The sequence below is a fragment of the Miscanthus floridulus genome, chromosome 1 (genome assembly GCF_019320115.1).
Source record: "Miscanthus floridulus cultivar M001 chromosome 1, ASM1932011v1, whole genome shotgun sequence".
In the NCBI taxonomy this organism is placed as follows: Eukaryota; Viridiplantae; Streptophyta; class Magnoliopsida; order Poales; family Poaceae; genus Miscanthus; species Miscanthus floridulus.
Window position 1 is genome coordinate 4,194,756 of NC_089580.1, and position 19,682 is coordinate 4,214,437.

Sequence of the window (19,682 nt, forward strand, 5' to 3'; positions counted from 1 at the left end):
AAGACTATGGCGTAGATCAGTTTCTGGATGTGGGGGTAGCGTGTCTTAGTCTTGGAGAGCACCTCGCTGATGAAGTAAATAGGTCATTGGACGGGTAAAGCATGCCCCTCTTCCTGCCTCTCGGCCACTACGGCCGCGCTGACCACTTAGGTCATTGTGGCAACATAGAGTAAGAGGGCCTCACCCTTGCTCAGCGGCACCAGGATGGGAGGATTGGTGAGCAGTGCCTTGAGCTTGGCGAGGGCTTCTTCGGCCTCGGGGGTCCAAGAAAAGCGTTTAGATTTTCTCAAGAGGCGGTAAAGAGGCAAGCCTTTTTCGCCAAGGTGCGAGATGAAATGGCTTAGGGCCGCAAGGCATCCCATAACCCTCTGCACTCCCTTGAGGTCTCGGATTGGTCCCATGTTGGTCACGGCCGAGACCTTCTCTGGGTTGGCCTCGATGCTGCGCTCTGAGACTATGAATCCCAAGAGTATGCCTCAGGGGACCCCAAAGACACACTTCTCGGGGTTGAGCTTGGTGCCCTTCTCTCTGAGGCATTTGAAGGCTACCTCCAAGTCATCGAAAAGATCACTGGACTTCCTGGACTTGACCACGATGTTGTCCACGTAGGCCTCGACGGTTCGCCCAATTTGCTCGCCGAAGACCTAGGTCATGCACCGCTGGTACGTGGCCCCTACGTTTCTGAGGCCGAACGGCATAGTCACATAGCAGTACATGCCGAATGGTGTGATGAAAGAAGTCGTGAGCTGGTCGGATTCTTTCATCTTGATTTGATGGTAACCGGAATACGCATCAAGGAAAGATAGTGTTTCGCATCCCATAGTGGAGTCAACGATTTGGTCGATTCAGGGTAATGGGAATGGGACTTTTGGACATGCTTTATTCAAACCGGTGTAGTCTACACACATCCTCCACTTCCCATTTTTCTTCTTAACTAACACAGGATTAGCTAACCACTCTGGATGGGAAACTTCCTTGATGAATCCGGCTGCCAAAAGCTTCTGCACCTCTTCGTTGATGGCCCTACGCTTTTCCTTGTTGAATTGGCGTAGGCGCTGCTTCACCGGTCTAGAGCTGGCCTGGATGTCCAAGGCATGCTCAGCGACCTCTCTCAGTATGCTCGGCATGTCTGAGGGACTCCACGCGAATACATCGGCATTCGCATGGAGAAAGTTGGCGAGCATGGCTTTCTATTTGCTGTCGAGGGTGGCGTTGATCCTCAGCGCCCGGTCGTTGGAGCAGGTGGGGTCGACCGGGACGAGCTTGACGGCCTCTGTGGGCTCGAAAGTCCTAGCACGACGCTTGGAGTCGGGCACTTTACTACCAAGTCGGTCGAGGTTGACGATGAGGGTCTCGGCCTCCACGAGAGCCTCGACGTACTCGATGCATTCGACATCGCAGTCATATGCATGCTCATACATGGACTCGACAGTAATGATGCCATTGGGGCCTAGCATCTTGAGCTTGAGGTAGGTGTAGTTGGGGATCACCATGAACTTGGCGTAGCATGGGCGCCCTAGGATGGCATGATAGGTCCCCTTGAACCCAACCACCTCGAAGGTGAGGACCTCCTTGCGGTAGTTGGAGGGAGTGCCGAAGCAGATGGGCAAGTCGATGCACCCAAGGGGTCACGTGCGTTTCCCTGGCATGATGCCATGGAAGGGCACGGCATTGCCTCGAAGTCATGACTGGTCGAGCTCTAGGAGCTCCAGGGTGTTGGCATAGAGGATGTTGAGGCCGCTGCCTCCGTCCATCAACACCTTGGTGAGCCGGGTGTTGCTGATGATCGGGTCGACGATGAGTGGGTACTGCCCGGGGTTTGGGACATAATTGGGGTGGTCATCCTGATCGAAGGTGATCGTCTCCCAAGACCAGTCGAGGTACCGGGGAGTGGCCACCTTCACCGAGAAGACCTCCTGGCGCTCCTTCTTTCGCTGACGCGCCGTGAGGCACGCTGAAGGCCCGCCAAAGATCATGAAGGCATTGTGCACCTTGGGGAACCCATCGTCCTTGTCATTGTCCCTATCGCCGGCGTCCTTCTTCTTGGCATCGTCATTGGGGAGCCCAAGCTTAGCGTAGTAACGCCGGAGCATGGTGCACTCTTCGAGGGTGTGCTTCACCGGGCCCTGGTGGTAAGGGTAGGCCTTCTTAAGCATGTCGTCGAAGAGCCTAGGGCCTCTGGTGGGGCCTTGGCGATTCTTGCGATCTGTGGCCGTGACTAGATCGGCCTTGAGGACCACTTGCTTCCCTTGGCGACCCTTTTTCTTTTCTTGGGGAGGTTGGGGGCTGAGGCCCCGGGGGCCTCGTCCCTTCGCTTCCCCTTGGTGTCGTTGCCAGGGAAGATGGCACCGATAGCCTCTTCGCCTGAGGCAAAGTTGGTGGCGATGTCAAGGAGTGTGGCCGCCGTGGTTGGTACATTCCAGCCTAACTCTCGGACCAAGTCTCGGTAGGAGGTGCCAGAGAGGAACGCCTGGACAATTTCTGAGTCACCGACACGGGGCAGCGCAGTGCATTGCTTGGAGAAGCGTCGGATGAAGTCTTAGAGAGACTCATCCGGCCTCTGGCGACAACTCTTGAGGTCCCAGGAGTTTTTGGGGCGCATGTATGTGCCCTGGAAATTCCCGATGAAGACCTTTACCAAGTCACGCCCGTTGTTGATCTACGAGGGAGGGAGGTGTTCGAGCTAGGCTCATGCCGAGTCTGACAGGAACAAGGGGAGGTTGCGGATGACGAGCAGGTCATCGTCCGTGCCGCCTAGCTGACAAGCCAGGCGGTAATTGGCTAGCCATAGCTTGGGGTTGGTCTTGCCGCTGTACTTTGAGAGGTTGGCTGGTTGCCGAAATTGGGCCGGGAAGTGTGCGCCGCGGATGGCCTTGCTGAAGACTCGAGGGCCAGGTGGCCCAGGAGAAGGACTGCGGTCCTCCCCACTGTTGTAGTGACCACCTCGGTGCGGGTGGTAGCCTCGGGTGGGCCCATCGTTGTTGTGGCGCCGTCGCCTGCTGACCACATCGTGGTCGCCTTGCGCCTCGCGTCGGTCGCTGAGGTGGTCATGCACCGAGGGGGCCTTGTTGGCTATCGGTGCCCGAGCAGGCTTGGGATGGACTGAGGCCTCTCTATCCTGGATAGGCGGTGCCGTGGGTAGTTCTGAGGCACCTCCGCATCATCGAGAGGTGGAACTTTTGGCCTACTGTACCACGGCGGTCTCGAGGAGGTCTCGGAGCAAACAATATTAACCATAGCAGGTGTAATAAGGCTGTCATCATCATATCATCATTTCCGAACCATTATATTATTAAGTGTATCTACATTGGAGATAAGCCCGTCAAGTTCTCACTAACCGGGAGAGACGGCGACTTGAATCGAATTACAACTCAGCTGAGGGGGTATTCCTAACTCTCACCCTGGCATACTTAGCAAGGGTAGCCGTGGGTTACCTTTGGTACATCTCAGGAACCAAATTCACGGGTTCGATCAGCGCCAGCACTCTCAGGGATTACCCTTCTGCTAGGACGATCAGGACTTTTAAATCACCTGCCCTTGGACTCACCCCTACGGCTCCCTTCCGAGGCACACTTTATACTTATCGACTCCCGGCCTGAGGTGAGCTACTCGGCTTCGTGGTCGGTCTCCAGACCCAGCCAACTAAGAGAGAGGCATGCATTCAACATGAACAGGAAAGGCTCCAAGAATCAGTCCTTAAGCAACACAGATGGAGTCACTGCAAACCGGCAAGCCTCCGTCCGGTCTTCATTTCAAATTAAGACTGGTTCTTTTCCACGATAGCAAATATAGCCAACCGTGCCACATGTATCTTCCTATATCTCGCAGGTGACAGGAAATCACCCAACTTCTACCGCGTTTAAGCAGGGCTAAGCACTACTCGAGCCTGAGCTACATAGGATTCAGGGTAACAATATCTGGACAAGGAATGGGTAACCAATGCAGCAATGGTTTGCATCCAACACCTAAACTTAATGCAACAATATATATATATTTAATAATAATACTGTAACTGCATTTCGGAAATTAGGAGGCTTAATATGCTCCGGGGCTTGCCTTTCACAAAGTTGCACGGACGGTGATCTGGGCACTCAACGGCGACCTCGTCTGGCACTTCTCCTGAAGGCTGCTCCTCCTGAATCTCCGATGTCGGCTGCTGCTGCTCGCTCGGTTCCTCGAATTCCAGCAGGGTCACTCCTTCCGGTACACCTATTGCATGCCGATGCAAAAGATAAATACCATGGATGCATAAGGTATGACATGATGCTCATGATGAATGGATCGCAGTAAGTGTTTACGAACGCCTTACTGGACACTCATTTATCGAGTAAGACTAGCCCTATTCAAATCACTTTAAGCATGTATCTAACTAAACTTAAAGAACAAGATCACTTACCTAACTTGCATAACCTAAGATAAAGATGCTCATCTTCAGTTAAAGGCTTAACACCTAGGAACATTACCACAACTTAGAAATAATAAAGGTATACATAATTTAACATTTAAGTTTCATATGCATACAAGGAGTCCCTTAATTAAATCACAACAAGAGTTATACAAATCCAAATGACTTGTATGAGGACATTCTAGAAAGCTTATCAAATGTTCTACAAATCAATGGTAAACAGCAAAGCATGATTCTGATGTTAACCAAATCAATTTCCAGCAAACCTAGAATCTGTCCAAAATGACAGGGTTACTAACTTAATTATTTAATGATTGTGCAAAAGCATACTTTGATCAAACCAAGTTTACCAACTTGTTTTTCATACCTAAGAAACATCAGAAAGTATAGTGCCAACTTCTAAATAAATTATTTAATATCCTTTTTCAATTTATTCAGTTAATTAGGTGATTTAAGCAATATATAGTAAAACTATTCATAAAAATCTACAAAAATTACAGTAGCTATCTCATGCTGCACATAGACCATCATAAAAATTTCAAAGCCATAGGACAAACATAACTTGCTGTATCCAAAATAACAGATGACATGTCTAATTTGAGCATAATTAGGAAACCCTAATGAAAAGCGTCAAGCAATAGATTTCACATTTTTCCTAGTATCATTCAAGCATAAGAATAGCACTCACCAAATTTTACCTTTACTGGATCTATAGAAAAATTATGAAAATTCATACAAAACCCATCCATTAATAAAAAGGAAATTCTATAACTCAAAAACTACACATGCAATAGCTCTGAAATTTTAACCAGAGACTCTACTAAGTAAAAATAGATGACCCACAAAATTTCATAATTTTTGGACCACAGAAACTCAAGATAAAATTCAAACAAGTTTGCATGCATCTAAAAACACATTTCAAAGTCCTATTTAATTCATCCAAATTTTCTAAAACAGGTGCTCATATAATATTTTTCTTAAATACTAGACAAGACCAGGAACTCAACAAAATTAGAACCATAGCATTTGGATCTATATACTAAGAAATACAGATTTTTGAATATCAATACAATTCTGTGAAATAATAAAACAAAACAACTAAGGAAACAAAACTCAGCCACAGTTGGGCCGGCCCGAAGGAACAACAGCCCGCTAAGCGTACAGGCGCGGCCCAAGACGCGGTGCGGCCCACGCTGGGCTCCCGCCTCAGCTTCGGCGGCTGACAGTCGGATCCCGTGTGACAGCGAGACAGGCAGGGGAGGAGAAGGAGACGGCGGCGAAGCTCGTCGCCGGTAGCTTCTCCGGCGAAGGCAAGGGTGTCTACGTGCTCGCCTCATCCTAGCAGACCTAGGGGAGCCCTTAGTCGCAGCTATTGATGCTACTAGCGGGGGTGGCGATGGCCACGGCAGCGCTCGGCCACGGCACGGCCGGCTCCGACGACGATACGGCGTCGCAGCCCAATAGGGCGACCCTACGAGCTACGGCCGCATGCCTAGACACTAGCGCGAGACGGAGGAGGGACGGCAATGGCGCGAGGAGAGCTGGCCGCGTGGAGCGCCATCTCCGGCGAGAATAGCCACAGCGGCGGTGGAAGGAAAACCGGCGATTGGCCCTTACCGAGGCTCGATTGACTCGATGGTGGGGTGGAGAAGGTAGAGGAGACCACGGCGAGGCTACAGGCGGACGGGGCAATGCGTTTTCATGGTGGCATGCATGCACGACGGCGGCGTCGCTCGGTCGGTAATGGCGGGCGGCTGCTGTGAACACGGCGCTGCGCGCGGAGAAGGCGAGAGGGAGAAATGGAGCGGTGAGCACGTTCAGCAGGCACTGGCCCTCTTCAGGAGCGTGGACGCGCGACGTGGTGACCTTGGCAGCGCATGAACGCCACGCGGCGGACGTCGCCTGAGCCGGTCGGCCATGACGGTCACTGACCGATTTCTGAAAACGGCAATTCAGTGATCATCGAAGGTGATTGACAGAGCGAGTTTAATGGAAATTTTCTCCTAAACCGTGACGATCTAGACTATGCCATAGTTAACAAAGTTGATCATCTATATGTGAACTACAACTCTTTCCACTGGAGCTCAAACTGGTTTGGCTCGGTTAGGGAGATACATGGCTCCAAACATGGGTACACGAAACTGTACTTCACTTTAGGACTTAGAAAAATTTGCTAAGTATGAAATCAGCATGTACTTCTGACTTGTGGGCCATGTTTGAGCATGTTCTAGCCATTTTCATGAGTTGGTCATAAAACAACTTTTGTTCCTTGATAAATTAGCTACAACTTTTGTAAAGAGTGCATAGCCATGCAAAGTCTCTAAGTTGGACTTTTGAATCAGTCAAACAGTGGCACTCTAGGGTTCATTTCAAGTCAAACCTCCATTCAAGGGCAATTTTGTCATTTTGACCTACATGAACAATGTCCAAACAATTACTCTAAGTGCAGTTATGGTGTATTAGACCATGATCAACCACTTTACACAATTGTTATACCATTTCAATTGATCACATGTGATGAAATAATCAAAACAAGCAATTTACCCAATGTTGCAATGAAATGTTTCGCATGTTTCATGACTTTGTGATTATTTTATACTTGGCACATTACTACCATATTGCCATGTTTCAAGGTATGAGAGTTTTATGTTGCATTCACATGTTGCACTACTACCACTCTAAGCAATCAAGCATGAAACACATACAATTTAAAATGTTGCATACGTATGTTTCAATGATAATGGCATGATGGCATGGATAATGCACATGTTTATGGAATGACATGCAATTAGTAGAAGCCAAACACCTAGGGTGTTACAGCCCTCCCCCCTTAGAAAAATCTCTTCCCGAGATTTGGAAAGCGTACCATTTAGTATAGAAAGTTGGATGGTTTTCCTTTAAATAATCTTCCCGTTCCCAGGTTGCATCCCGTTCACTATGATTACTCCAAACTACCTTGTATAATTTAACCACTCGTGTACGAGTCACTCTTTCTTGAGTATCCAGAACTTGCATGGGCTTTTCCTCATAAGAAAGATCAGATTTCAAGTTGACTTTCCTTGTTGCTATTCTTTCCTCGGGAATACGAAGACACTTCTTTAGCTGGGACACATGGAATACTAGGAATATAGCTCCCATCTCACGGGGTAGATCGAGTTTATAGGCTACTCTTCCACTTTTCTCGATAATGCGGTAGGGTCCAACATATCGAGGCTCAAGCTTCCTTTTAATTCCAAAGCGCTTGACTCCTTTCATAGGAGATACCTTTAGATAAACATGATCACCTACTTCAAACTCAATAGGTTTCCTTCTCTTATCAGCGTAGCTCTTTTGTCTAGCCTGAGCGGCAGTCATATTCTTCTGTATAGTCCGGACTTGCTCTTCGGCTTCTTTTACAAAGTCAATACCATAGAATCTTCTTTCTCTGGGTTCCACCCAGTTCAAAGGAGTTCTACACTTGCGGCCATAAAGAGCTTCAAAAGGAGCCATTTTGATACTCTCTTGATAACTATTGTTATAAGAGAATTCAGCGAGAGGTAACCAGTCTTCCCAAGAGCCTTTGCAAGAGATAAGACAAGGTCTAAGCATGTCTTCAAGAATTTGATTAACACGCTCAGTCTGTCCTGATGTTTGCGGATGATAGGCAGAACTACGGATTAGATGAGTGCCAAGATTCTGATGTAAGCACTCCCAAAAGCGAGCCGTGAACTGAGGTCCTCTATCAGAAACAATGGATTTGGGTACACCATGGAGACGTAGCACTTGTTGAAAATAAATCTCAGCATAATTGTGAGGATGATAGGTAGACTTGACCGGAATAAAGTGAGCAGATTTAGTTAGACGATCTACGATAACCCAGATGGAATCACAACCCTTTTTGGTAGTGGGTAGTCCAACAATAAAATCCATGCTAATTTCTTCCCACTTCCAGCCAGGAATAGAGAGTGGCTGCAATAGTTCGGGCCTTATGTGAATAGCCTTGACTCTGCAACAGTTATCACACCTTGCCACGTAAGCTGTGATTTCTTTCTTCATCTTGGTCCACCAATAATACAGCTTGAGATCTTGATATATTTTACTGCTACCAGGATGGATGGACAATTTAGAAGAATGGGCTTCAGCCATAATTTGATTTCTAAGTTCTTTGTCTTTGGGGACCACAAGCCTATCATTAAACCAGAGAATTCCCTTGTCATCGACCTTAAAGTGCTTGGTCTCTTTCTCTTCCATCTTCCGCTTGATGTGAAATACACCCACATCCGTCTTCTAGAGTTCGATAATTCGACTTCTAAGAGAGCAATCCACAATGATATTGTGGAGTACTACAGGATGAAGGAGGTGTGCTAGATGAAAGTCTTCACTAACTAAGGAATTGCAATGGGCCTTTCTGCTTAAGGCATCAGCAACAACATTTGCCTTACCAGGATGGTAGTGCACTTGAAGGTTGTAGTCTTTGATCAATTCTAACCATCATCGTTGACGCATATTCAACTCGGGTTGAGTAAAAATGTACTTGAGGCTTTTATGGTCAGTGTAGATGTTGCACACATTGCCCAGCAAGTAATGTCTCCAAATCTTCAGGGCATGAACAACTGCGGCTAGTTCTAAGTCATGGGTAGGATAGTTGACTTCATGCTTTCGAAGCTGGCGTGAAGCATAAGCAATTACTCGGCCTTCCTGCATAAGAACACACCCCAGACCGGTGCCACATGCGTCACAGTAGACATCAAAAGGCTTCTCAATGTCAGGTTGTGCCAATACAGGAGCAGAGGTTAGTAAGGTCCGTAAAGTGTGGAAAGCCTCTTCACACTTCGAAGTCCACACAAACTTCTCATCCTTTTGCAGTAGTCGAGTCATGGGCTTGGCGATTTTTGAGAAATCCAGGATAAAGCGACGATAATAGCCAGCCAATCCCAGGAAACTTCGGACTTCTGTGACCGTAGTAGGTGCCTTCCACTCAAGGACTTCTTGCACCTTAGTAGGGTCAACCGAAATTCCATCACCAAATAATACATGACCTAGAAAAGGTATCTTGTTCAACCAGAACTCGCACTTGCTGAACTTAGCATAAAGCTGGTTGTCACGTAACCGAGTTAAAACAATTCTCAGATGTTCAGCATGCTCTTCTTCATTCTGAGAATATACCAGGATATCATCAATGAACACGATGACAAATTTGTCCAATTCCGGCATGAATACAGAATTCATCAGGTACATAAAGTGTGCCGGAGCATTTGTCAACCCAAATGACATGACGAGGTATTCGAACAAGCCATAACGAGTAGAGAAAGCTGTCTTTGGTATATCTTCAGGACGAATTTTGATCTGATGGTAGCCAGACCTCAAATCGATCTTGGAGAATACCTTTGCTTTAGAGAGCTGATCGAACAGAATATCAATGCGAGGAAGAGGGTATTTGTTCTTGATAGTAACAGCATTAAGGGGGCGATAATCCACGCACATGCGTAGAGATTCGTCCTTCTTCTTCACAAATATAGCTGGACAACCCCAAGGAGAAGAACTAGGCCGAATCAACCCTTTCTTCAATAGCTCATTCAACTGACTCTTCAGCTTAGCCAACTCATTGGGCGGCATTCTATAGGGCCTTTAAGAAATAGGAGCCGTACCCAGAATGAGTTCTATCTTGAATTCTACATCATGGTCCGGAGGTAATCCAGGCAAGTCATTAGGAAAGACATCTGGAAACTCACAGACAACTGGTAGATCCTTAATGGCTTTGGCTAGGGTAACATTGGCTGTATTGTGGATAGAGATATCATGAGGTAACTGCACTAGAAAACCTTTCTTATCCACAGGATCCCTCAACATTACCACACGGGTTGAGGTATCGATTAATACTCCATTCCCGCTCATCCACTTCATTCCTAGGATTATATCAATTCCTACCCCCAGTAGAACTACAAGATCCGTACGGAACTCTCGATCTCCAATCTCAAGCTTTACATCTTTAACTACTTGGTTAGTTAGGATATTATTTCTAGCAGCACTAATACAATACCCACCCTTGACAATTGTAACCACATTCATATTATGCTCAGATGCAAAAGTAGAACTCACAAAGGAGTGCGAAGCACCCGAATCAAAGAGCACAACTGCAGGGTGATTATTAACAAGAAACTTACCAGCGGTGACCACTTCACCAGCAGGAATTTCCTCCACTGTAGTATAGTGAACACGCCCCTGACGGACATTTCCTTGAGCATTCTTGGGAGGATGGGGACATCTATTTGCCCAATGACCAGGCTGGTTACAGTTCCAGCACGGCCTGTTTGCTGGTGGAACATTGGAGCTACCCTGCCCAGAGGTATTCTTCGGCAAGGAAATTGTATACCCCTTGCGGAAACCAGTTTTAGCTTGGTTCTTCTTCTGAGGTGGGCGGTACTGGACATTAGCATTGGGTGGATGGTACAGGGCCTTAGATACCATTGGAGCCTTGGGCTGGGAAGCACCAGCCTCAAAGTTCCTTTTACGGTTCTTGGAAGCAACATATATCTTGTCATTGTTCTCCTGAGTCAGAGTGTCACTGATAAACTCATTGAAGGTGACACACTTGCAATTGCCCATTGACTTCATTAGTTTTGGGGAAAGTCCCCTCTTGAAGCTAGCTATTCTCTTGGCGTCAGTATCGACGAACTCGGGAGCATACCTTGCCAGGTTGTTGAATGCCTGGAGGTACTCATTGAGACTCTTGTTGCCTTGGGTGAGCTTCATAAACTCAGTATGCTTAATGGCCATGAGACCAGGAGGGATAAAGTGTCCCTTGAAGGCTGCCTGGAACTAGTTCCAAACAATCTCAACGTTAGCAGGGAAGGTGGTCCTGTGATGGGTCCACCAGATGCCTGTAGGGCCTTGGAGCTGGTGTCCTGCATACGAAGCCTTCATGCCTTCAGTTAAATGGAGCAATCCAAACCTTTGCTCTATCGTGCTCAACCATTCATCCGCTTGTAAGGGTTCTTCTGCCTCACGAAAGATAGGAGGTTTTGTGTCCATGAAGTCCTTAAAGCTGCTGTACTGGTTCGGCTCGGGTCCCTGGCGGACATGCCGATCCTCACGGTTAGCCATCTGATGCATGGCCTTAGCTAGCATGCGCTGGCTTTCCACAACTGTCTGCATTAGCTCAGCTGGTGTGGGTGGTGGAGGAGGTGGTTGTTCCTCATCTCCCATACTACGACCGTGACGAAGGTTATAAGCCATCTGCAAAAGGTATAGCCAATGAGCACTGACGATGTGGAAATTTTTGTAGATGAATTATATAATTATGCCAAACTGATTCCATTAGAGAGAATGCATTTCTATAATCGACAGAGGCACAATCATTCATCACAATCACACAACTCATCAAGCGCATTAATTGACACATAAATGCGATGAACTTAACCAACAACGAGATCCATAGACTGCAAAGACGAAATTCAGCAAAAGCTCACATACGTGGAGCACAACACGTTCGATAGGTTACATCCAAACTAGTGGTTCCAAACTTACATCAAGGTAACATAGGGTTCGATATTACTTCCCAACGATTAACTTGTCCATGCATGAGGATCAATAAAAGACTAGATCTAGCGCATTAGCTAAGTAGTAAGCTAAACTACGCATCATCCTCGGAGTCAGTGTCGAAGATCTCTCCTCCATCTTCATCACTAGCAGGCTCTAACTCCTCATCTTCCTCCTCAGCAGGTGGAACGTCCTCAGGTCCATTGACCTCCATGTCATCATCACCCATGGCCATGATGACACCAGAACCCATCTCATCCTCATCCTCAGGTGGCAGGAGAGGGTGAAGTTGATTGTGTAACAGGTGGACCTCCTCATGGAGATTGTCATTGTATTCTTCAGCAACTGCCACTTGTTGCTCTAGCTCCATCTGTCGTGCTCTCAACACATTCTCTTCATGCCAGGCTTCATTCCATTGGTTCATCACGTGAATCAACATACGTTCACAGTTGCGGTGAGCAACTGTCAACCTCTGAACCTCAAGGGTCTCTTGGTCCCTTTCCTGTGTTACTTGCTCCAAACAGTGCTGAGCCGCATTCCTCTCAGCAGTCACCTGAGCCAGCTCTGTCCTCAGCCTTTCTGCCTCCGTAGGCTCAGGATGGGGCTCACGAGGAGCTAACCGGTGATGAGGCGCCCTGCCTCCAGCGGACTTGCGAGCAGTGAGTTTCGTGCGCGCCATCTGTAGCCAAAAGGTTGCAACGTAAGGGGAGGATCATTTAAGGGATACGAAATTTAATTAGTCGGGACAATCAAATTTTTAAGGGAGGGGATAATGCTAGAAATGCCATGTATGCTTGAACATGATGCATGCACGATCCATACGTCCTCACAAACCTAGAAAAATTTAAAGGCTAGCGAAATATACGGTGGCATACATACGTTCTCTCATACATGGTAGCTAGTCGATCTACAACGATACGTTGTTAGTGTACCTGCAGAAAAATTCATTTCAGCCCAATAATTTCCCAAAAATCATAGAAAACAAGCAGTAAACTAAATACTTTCATACATACATCCCCTGATGCATATATTCTAGTATCACAGCTACCCGTCAGAGATACCCACATTTAAGTACTCTCATAGATACATGATCAAACATGTAAGTATGCGAGCAACCACAACTACTCTCCCCTAGACCGACGGTTGGACGGTCATGCTCTCACAACTCTCCACTTACCAGAGCGTAGAGGTATTTGGATCCATACATTACCACCCAAGCAGATGGCATCTATACAATAGCACGCCGTATGGACGACGAAACAGAAACAAGCAGGAACCCCCAAGTTAGTACTTTAATAAGCCACCTAAGAGTCCTTATTTGGGCATAAGGGATATGACCACTGGCAATACTTAGTATTTAATTTAGGATTTTTACAAATACTTTTGTTTTAAATACACAAATGACATGTTTAGTGTCGAATCTTGCTCTGATGCTAGCTGTAACAGAACCGACCAAATCATAAGAACGTAAGTACAAAAACAATCACCGAAGCGATCAAATTCCTGTACTTAAGCTCCCATAATCCTGGTAGTCCGGAAATCACGAAGGATTTCAACCAACTCTCGACATACAAACCAAGATCGTAGTGATTCAACACAACACATCATCCGTTACAACATTTCATAAGTAGCATTCGGATTACATCCATAAGAGTTAAATAGAATATTACAAACCAAGTTTGAGTGTGCGGAAGCAACATAGTTTGGTACAAAACATCATAGTTTTCAATTACATTGCCAGGTCTGAGTCGTGTCCCACCAAAAGCATTATCAGGTACGAGAACTAGTAGAGACCGCGCCCAACGGTCTAGTCTTCATCCCCAGCTGGGAGAAAGGCAGTACTTGCAGCAACCAAAGTAGAACTGGTCATCTGCAACAGGTGGGAGATAAACCCTGAGTACGAGAAGGTACTCAGCTAGACTTACCCGTCAAAACCAAAAATAAAAGACACCAAGGATCATGCAAAGCTTATGAGGTGGGCTAACTTGACATAGTTGCATAAAAGAGCATATGATTATAATAACCAATTTAAACTTAGCATCAAGCTTATCATTAGTTACCTGTCCACTAGATTAGCACCTGTACTAGAGCACTCACTTATTAGGAGCAAACAATATTAACCATAGCAGGTGTAATAAGGCTGTCATCATCATATCATCATTTCCGAACCATTATGTTATTAAGTGTATCTACATTGGAGATAAGCCCGTCAAGTTCTCACTAACCGGGAGAGACGGCGACTTGAATCGAATTACAACTCAGCTGAGGGGGTATTCCTAACTCTCACCCTGGCATACTTAGCAAGGGTAGCCGTGGGTTACCTTTGGTACATCTCAGGAACCAAATTTGTGGGTTCGATCAGCGCCAGCACTCTCAGGGATTACCCTTCTGCCAGGACGATCAGGACTTTTAAATCACCTGCCCTTGGACTCACGCCTACGGCTCCCTTCCGAGGCGCACTTTATACTTATCGACTCCTGGCTTGAGGTGAGCTACTTGGCTTCGTGGTCGGTCTCCAGACCCAACCAACTAAGAGAGAGGCATGTGTTCAACATGAATAGGAAAGGCTCCAAGAATCAGTCCTTAAGCAACACAGACAGAGTCACTGCAAACCGGCAAGCCTCCGTCCGGTCTTCATTTCAAATTAAGACTGGTTCTTTTCCACGATAGCAAATATAGCCAACCGTGCCACATGTATCTTCCTATATCTCGCAGGTGACAGGAAATCACCCAACTTCTACCACGTTTAAGCAGGGCTAAGCACTACTCGAGCCTGAGCTACATAGGATTCAGGGTAACAATATCTGGACAAGGAATGGGTAACCAATGCAGCAATGGTTTGCATCCAACACCTAAACTTAATGCAACAATATATATATTTAACAATAATACTGTAACTGCATTTCAGAAATTAGGAGGCTTAATATGCTCCGGGGCTTGCCTTTCACAAAGTTGCACGGACGGTGATCTGGGCACTCAACGGCGACCTCGTCTGGCACTTCTCCTGAAGGCTGCTCCTCCTGAATCTACGGTGTCGGCTGCTGCTGCTCGCTCGGTTCCTCGAATTCCAGCAGGGTCACTCCTTCCGGTACACCTATTGCATGCCGATGCAAAAGATAAATACCATGGATGCATAAGGTATGACATGATGCTCATGATGAATGGATCGCAGTAAGTGTTTACGAACGCCTTACTGGACACTCGTTTACCGAGTAAGACTAGCCCTATTCAAATCACTTTAAGCATGTATCTAACTAAACTTAAAGAACAAGATCACTTACCTAACTTGCATAACCTAAGATAAAGATGCTCATCTTCAGTTAAAGGCCTAACACCTAGGAACATTACCACAACTTAGAAATAATAAAGTTATACATAATTTAACATTTAAGTTTCATATGCATACAAGGAGTCCCTTAATTAAATCACAACAAGAGTTATACAAATCCAAATGACTTGTATGAGGACATTCTAGAAAGCTTATGAAATGTTCTACAAATCAATGGTAAACAGCAAAGCATGATTCTGATGTTAACCAAATCAATTTCCAGCAAACCTAGAATCTATCCAAAATGACAGGGTTACTAACTTAATTATTTAATGATTGTGCAAAAGCATACTTTGATCAAACCAAGTTTACCAACTTGTTTTTCATACCTAAGAAACATCAGAAAGTATAGTGCCAACTTCTAAATAAATTATTTAATATCCTTTTTCAATTTATTCAGTTAATTAGGTGATTTAAGCAATATATAGTAAAACTATTCATAAAAATCTACAAAAATTACAGTAGCTATCTCATGCTGCACGTAGACCATCATAAAAATTTCAAAGCCATAGGACAAACATAACTTGCTGTATCCAAAATAATAGATGACATGTCTAATTTGAGCATAATTAGGAAACCCTAATGAAAAGCGTCAAGCAACAGATTTCACATTTTTCCTAGTATCATTCAAGCATAAGAATAGCACTCACCAAATTTTACCTTTACTGGATCTATAGAAAAATTATGAAAATTCATACAAGACCCATCCATTAATAAAAAGGAAATTCTATAACTCAAAAACTACACATGCAATAGCTCTGAAATTTTAACCAGAGACTCTACTAAGTAAAAACAGATGACCCACAAAATTTCATAATTTTTGGACCACAGAAACTCAAGATAAAATTCAAACAAGTTTGCATGCATCTAAAAACACATTTCAAAGTCCTATTTAATTCATCCAATTTTTCTACAACAGGTGCTCATATAATATTTTTCTTAAATACTAGACAAGACCAGGAACTCAACAAAATTAGAACCATAGCATTTGGATCTATATACTAAGAAATACAGATTTTTGAATATCAATACAATTCTGTGAAATAATAAAACAAAACAAATCAGGAAACAAAACTCAGCCACAGTTGGGCTGGCCCGAAGGAACAATGGCCTGCAAAGCATACAGGCGTGGCCCAAGTCGTGGCACGGCCCACGCTGGGCTCCCGCCTCAGCTTCGGCGGCTGACAGCCGGGTCCCGCATGACAGCAAGACAGGCAGGGGAGGAGAAGGAGACGGCGGCGAAGCTCGTTGCCGGTAGCTTCTCCGGTGAAGGCAAGGGTGTCTACGTGCTCGCCTCATCCTAGCGGACCTAGGGGAGCCCTTAGTCCCAGCTATTAACGCCGCTAGTGGGGGTGGCAATGGCCACGGCGGCGCTCGGCCACGGCACGGCCGGCTCCGACGACGATACGGCGTCGCAGCCCAATAGGGCGACCCTACGAGCTACGGCCTCATGCCTAGACACTAGTGCGAGATGGAGGAGGGATGGCAATGGCGCGAGGAGAGCTGGCCGCGTGGAGCGCCATCTCCGGCGAGAACAGCCACGGCGGCGGTGGAAGGAAAACCGGCGATTGGCCCATACCAAGGCTCGATTGACTCGATGGTGGGGTGGAGAAGGTAGAGGAGACCACGGCGAGGCTACAGGCGGACGGGGCAACGTGTTTTTGCGGTGGCGTGCGCGCACAACGGCGGCGTCGCTCGGTCGGCAATGGCGGGCGGCTGCTGTGAACACGGCGCTGCGCGCGGAGAAGGCGAGAGGGAGAAATGGAGCGGCGAGCGCGTTCAGTAGGCGCTGGCCCTCTTCAGGAGTGCGGACGCGCGACATGGTGACCTTGGCAGCGCATGAACGCCATGCGGTGGACGTCACCTAAGCTGGTCGGCCATGACGGTCACTGACCGATTTCTGAAAACGGCAATTCAGTGATCATCGAAGGTGACTGACAGAGCGAGTTTAATGGAAATTTTCTCCTAAACCGTGACGATCTAGACTATGCCATAGTTAACAAAGTTGATCATCTATATGTGAACTACAACTCTTTCCACTGGAGCTCAAACTGGTTTGGCTCGGTTAGGGAGATACATGGCTCCAAACATGGGTACACGAAACTGTACTTCACTTTAGGACTTAGAAAAATTTGCTAAGTATGAAATCAGCATGTACTTCTGACTTGTGGGCCATGTTTGAGCATGTTCTAGCCATTTTCATGAGTTGGTCATAAAACAACTTTTGTTCCTTGATAAATTAGCTACAACTTTTGTAAAGAGTGCACAGCCATGCAAAGTCTCTAAGTTGGACTTTTGAATCAGTCAAACAGTGGCACTCTAGGGTTCATTTCAAGTCAAACCTCCATTCAAGGGCAATTTTGTCATTTTGACCTACATGAACAATGTCCAAACAATTACTCTAAGTGTAGTTACGGTGTATTAGACCATGATCAACCACTTTACACAATTGTTATACCATTTCAATTGATCACATGTGATGAAATAATCAAAACAAGCAATTTACCCAATGTTGCAATGAAATGTTTCGCATGTTTCATGACTTTGTGATTATTTTATACTTGGCACATTACTACCATATTGTCATGTTTCAAGGTATGAGAGTTTCATGTTGCATTCACATGTTGCACTACTACCACTCTAAGCAATCAAGCATGAAACACATACAATTTAAAATGTTGCATACGTATGTTTCAATGATAATGGCATGATGGCATGGATAATGCACATGTTTATGGAATGACATGCAATTAGTAGAAGCCAAACACCTAGGGTGTTACATGCATGGCCGCCCTCAGCCGTTTCATATCAAGATTAGGCGAAAAAGGATTACCGTTCTTTAAACTGCTCAAAGCATCCAAAAAGTTTGAGTGGTCGGAGGAAGCAGACGCTGCCTTCACACAGCTGAAACAATACCTTATGTCACCTCCAGTCCTCACTGCTCCTAGAGAAGACGAAACACTCCTGCTTTACATTACGGCTACTAATCGAGTGGTCTCCACGGCCATGGTGGTCGAGCGCGACAAGCCCGACCACGTCTACAAGGTACAACAACCAATCTATTTCATCAGTGAGGTACTCAATGAGTCCAAGACCAGGTACCCATAGATTCAGAAGTTGATCTACGCCATACTGATAACATCCCAAAAGTTGAAACACTACTTCGATGGATATCGTGTGGTGGTCATGACTGAGTACCCTCTGCGAGACATCATTAGCAACAAGGATGCAAACGGGCGCATCATCAAATGGGCAATGGAGCTATGCCCCTTCTCCTTGGAATTTGCAAGCCGTACTACAATCAAGTCTCAGGCGCTCGTCAATTTCATCGTCAAGTGGACAGACTTAAGTACGCCTGCCTCTCTAGGATGCGACAAGTATTGGACGATGTACTTCGACGGCTCTCTCAACATTGACGGTGCGGGAGCAGGAGTCCTTTTCATATCACCATCCAAGGAGCAACTCCGGTACGTCCTCAGGATTTATTTCCCAGCATCTAATAATGCCACTGAGTACGAAGCATGCCTACATGGTTTGCGCATTGCAGTTGAGCTTGGCGTTAAACGTCTCTATGTCTATGGAGACTCGGCTCTAGTCATCAACCAACTCAACAAGGACTGGGACACGACCAGCGAAAAGATGGATGCATACTGCAAATCGATCAGAAAACTAGAAGGCAGGTTCTATGGCATCGAGTACATACACGTGGTCTGGGACAAAAATCAAGCAGCGGATGCGCTGTCAAAGTTAGGATCATCCCGAGCCAAAGTCCCACATGGCGTATTCGTCCAAGACCTACTCATGCCTTCCATCGAAGAGGAAGATTCCACGGTCGATAAGCCTCCAGACCAGCAATTGGTGGCTATGGTTCCAGCGTCGAGCACCACCGAGCCGCCTCCGACCACTCATGAGCCTGACTAGAGAATACCTTTCATTAAGTACCTAGCAGATGGCAGCGGTTACACTGATCGGACAGAAAACGAGCGCCTGATGCGTCGCAGTAAGCAGTACCTACTCGTCGATGGCAAGTTATGGCGTAAGAACGCAAAGGAGGAAATCTTGATGAAGTGTATAACCCAGGAGGATGGCGAACATCTCCTGAACCAAATCCATTCTAGCTCCTACGACAACCATGCGGCCTTAAGAACGCTGGTCGGTAAGGCTTTTCGAGTAGGGTTCTATTGGCCATCAGCAGTAGCCGACGTAGAGAAGCTAGTCCGCCACTGTAAGGGTTGTCAGTTCTTCGCCAAGAGAATCCATGTATCAGCACATGAGATCCAGACAATACCAGCTCTTGGCCCTTCGCATGCTGGGGACTGGATATGATCGAGCCCTTCAAACCGGCTCCTAGGAAATTTACATGCGTCTTTGTGCTGATCGACAAATTTTCTAAGTGGATATAATACATGCCTCTGGTACAGGCATCCTCAG

The 19,682-nt window shown here is 46.3% G+C and overlaps 1 protein-coding gene across 1 annotated transcript; it reads right to left on the reverse strand.

The window, feature by feature from the left end:
* Positions 1 to 1,190: 1,190 nt before the first annotated feature.
* LOC136451221 (uncharacterized) lies at positions 1,191 to 1,493 on the reverse strand. Its single transcript, XM_066451950.1, has one exon. It carries the CDS (start codon positions 1,491 to 1,493, stop codon positions 1,191 to 1,193), a length of 303 nt encoding a protein of 100 aa, XP_066308047.1.
* Positions 1,494 to 19,682: the final 18,189 nt, after the last annotated feature.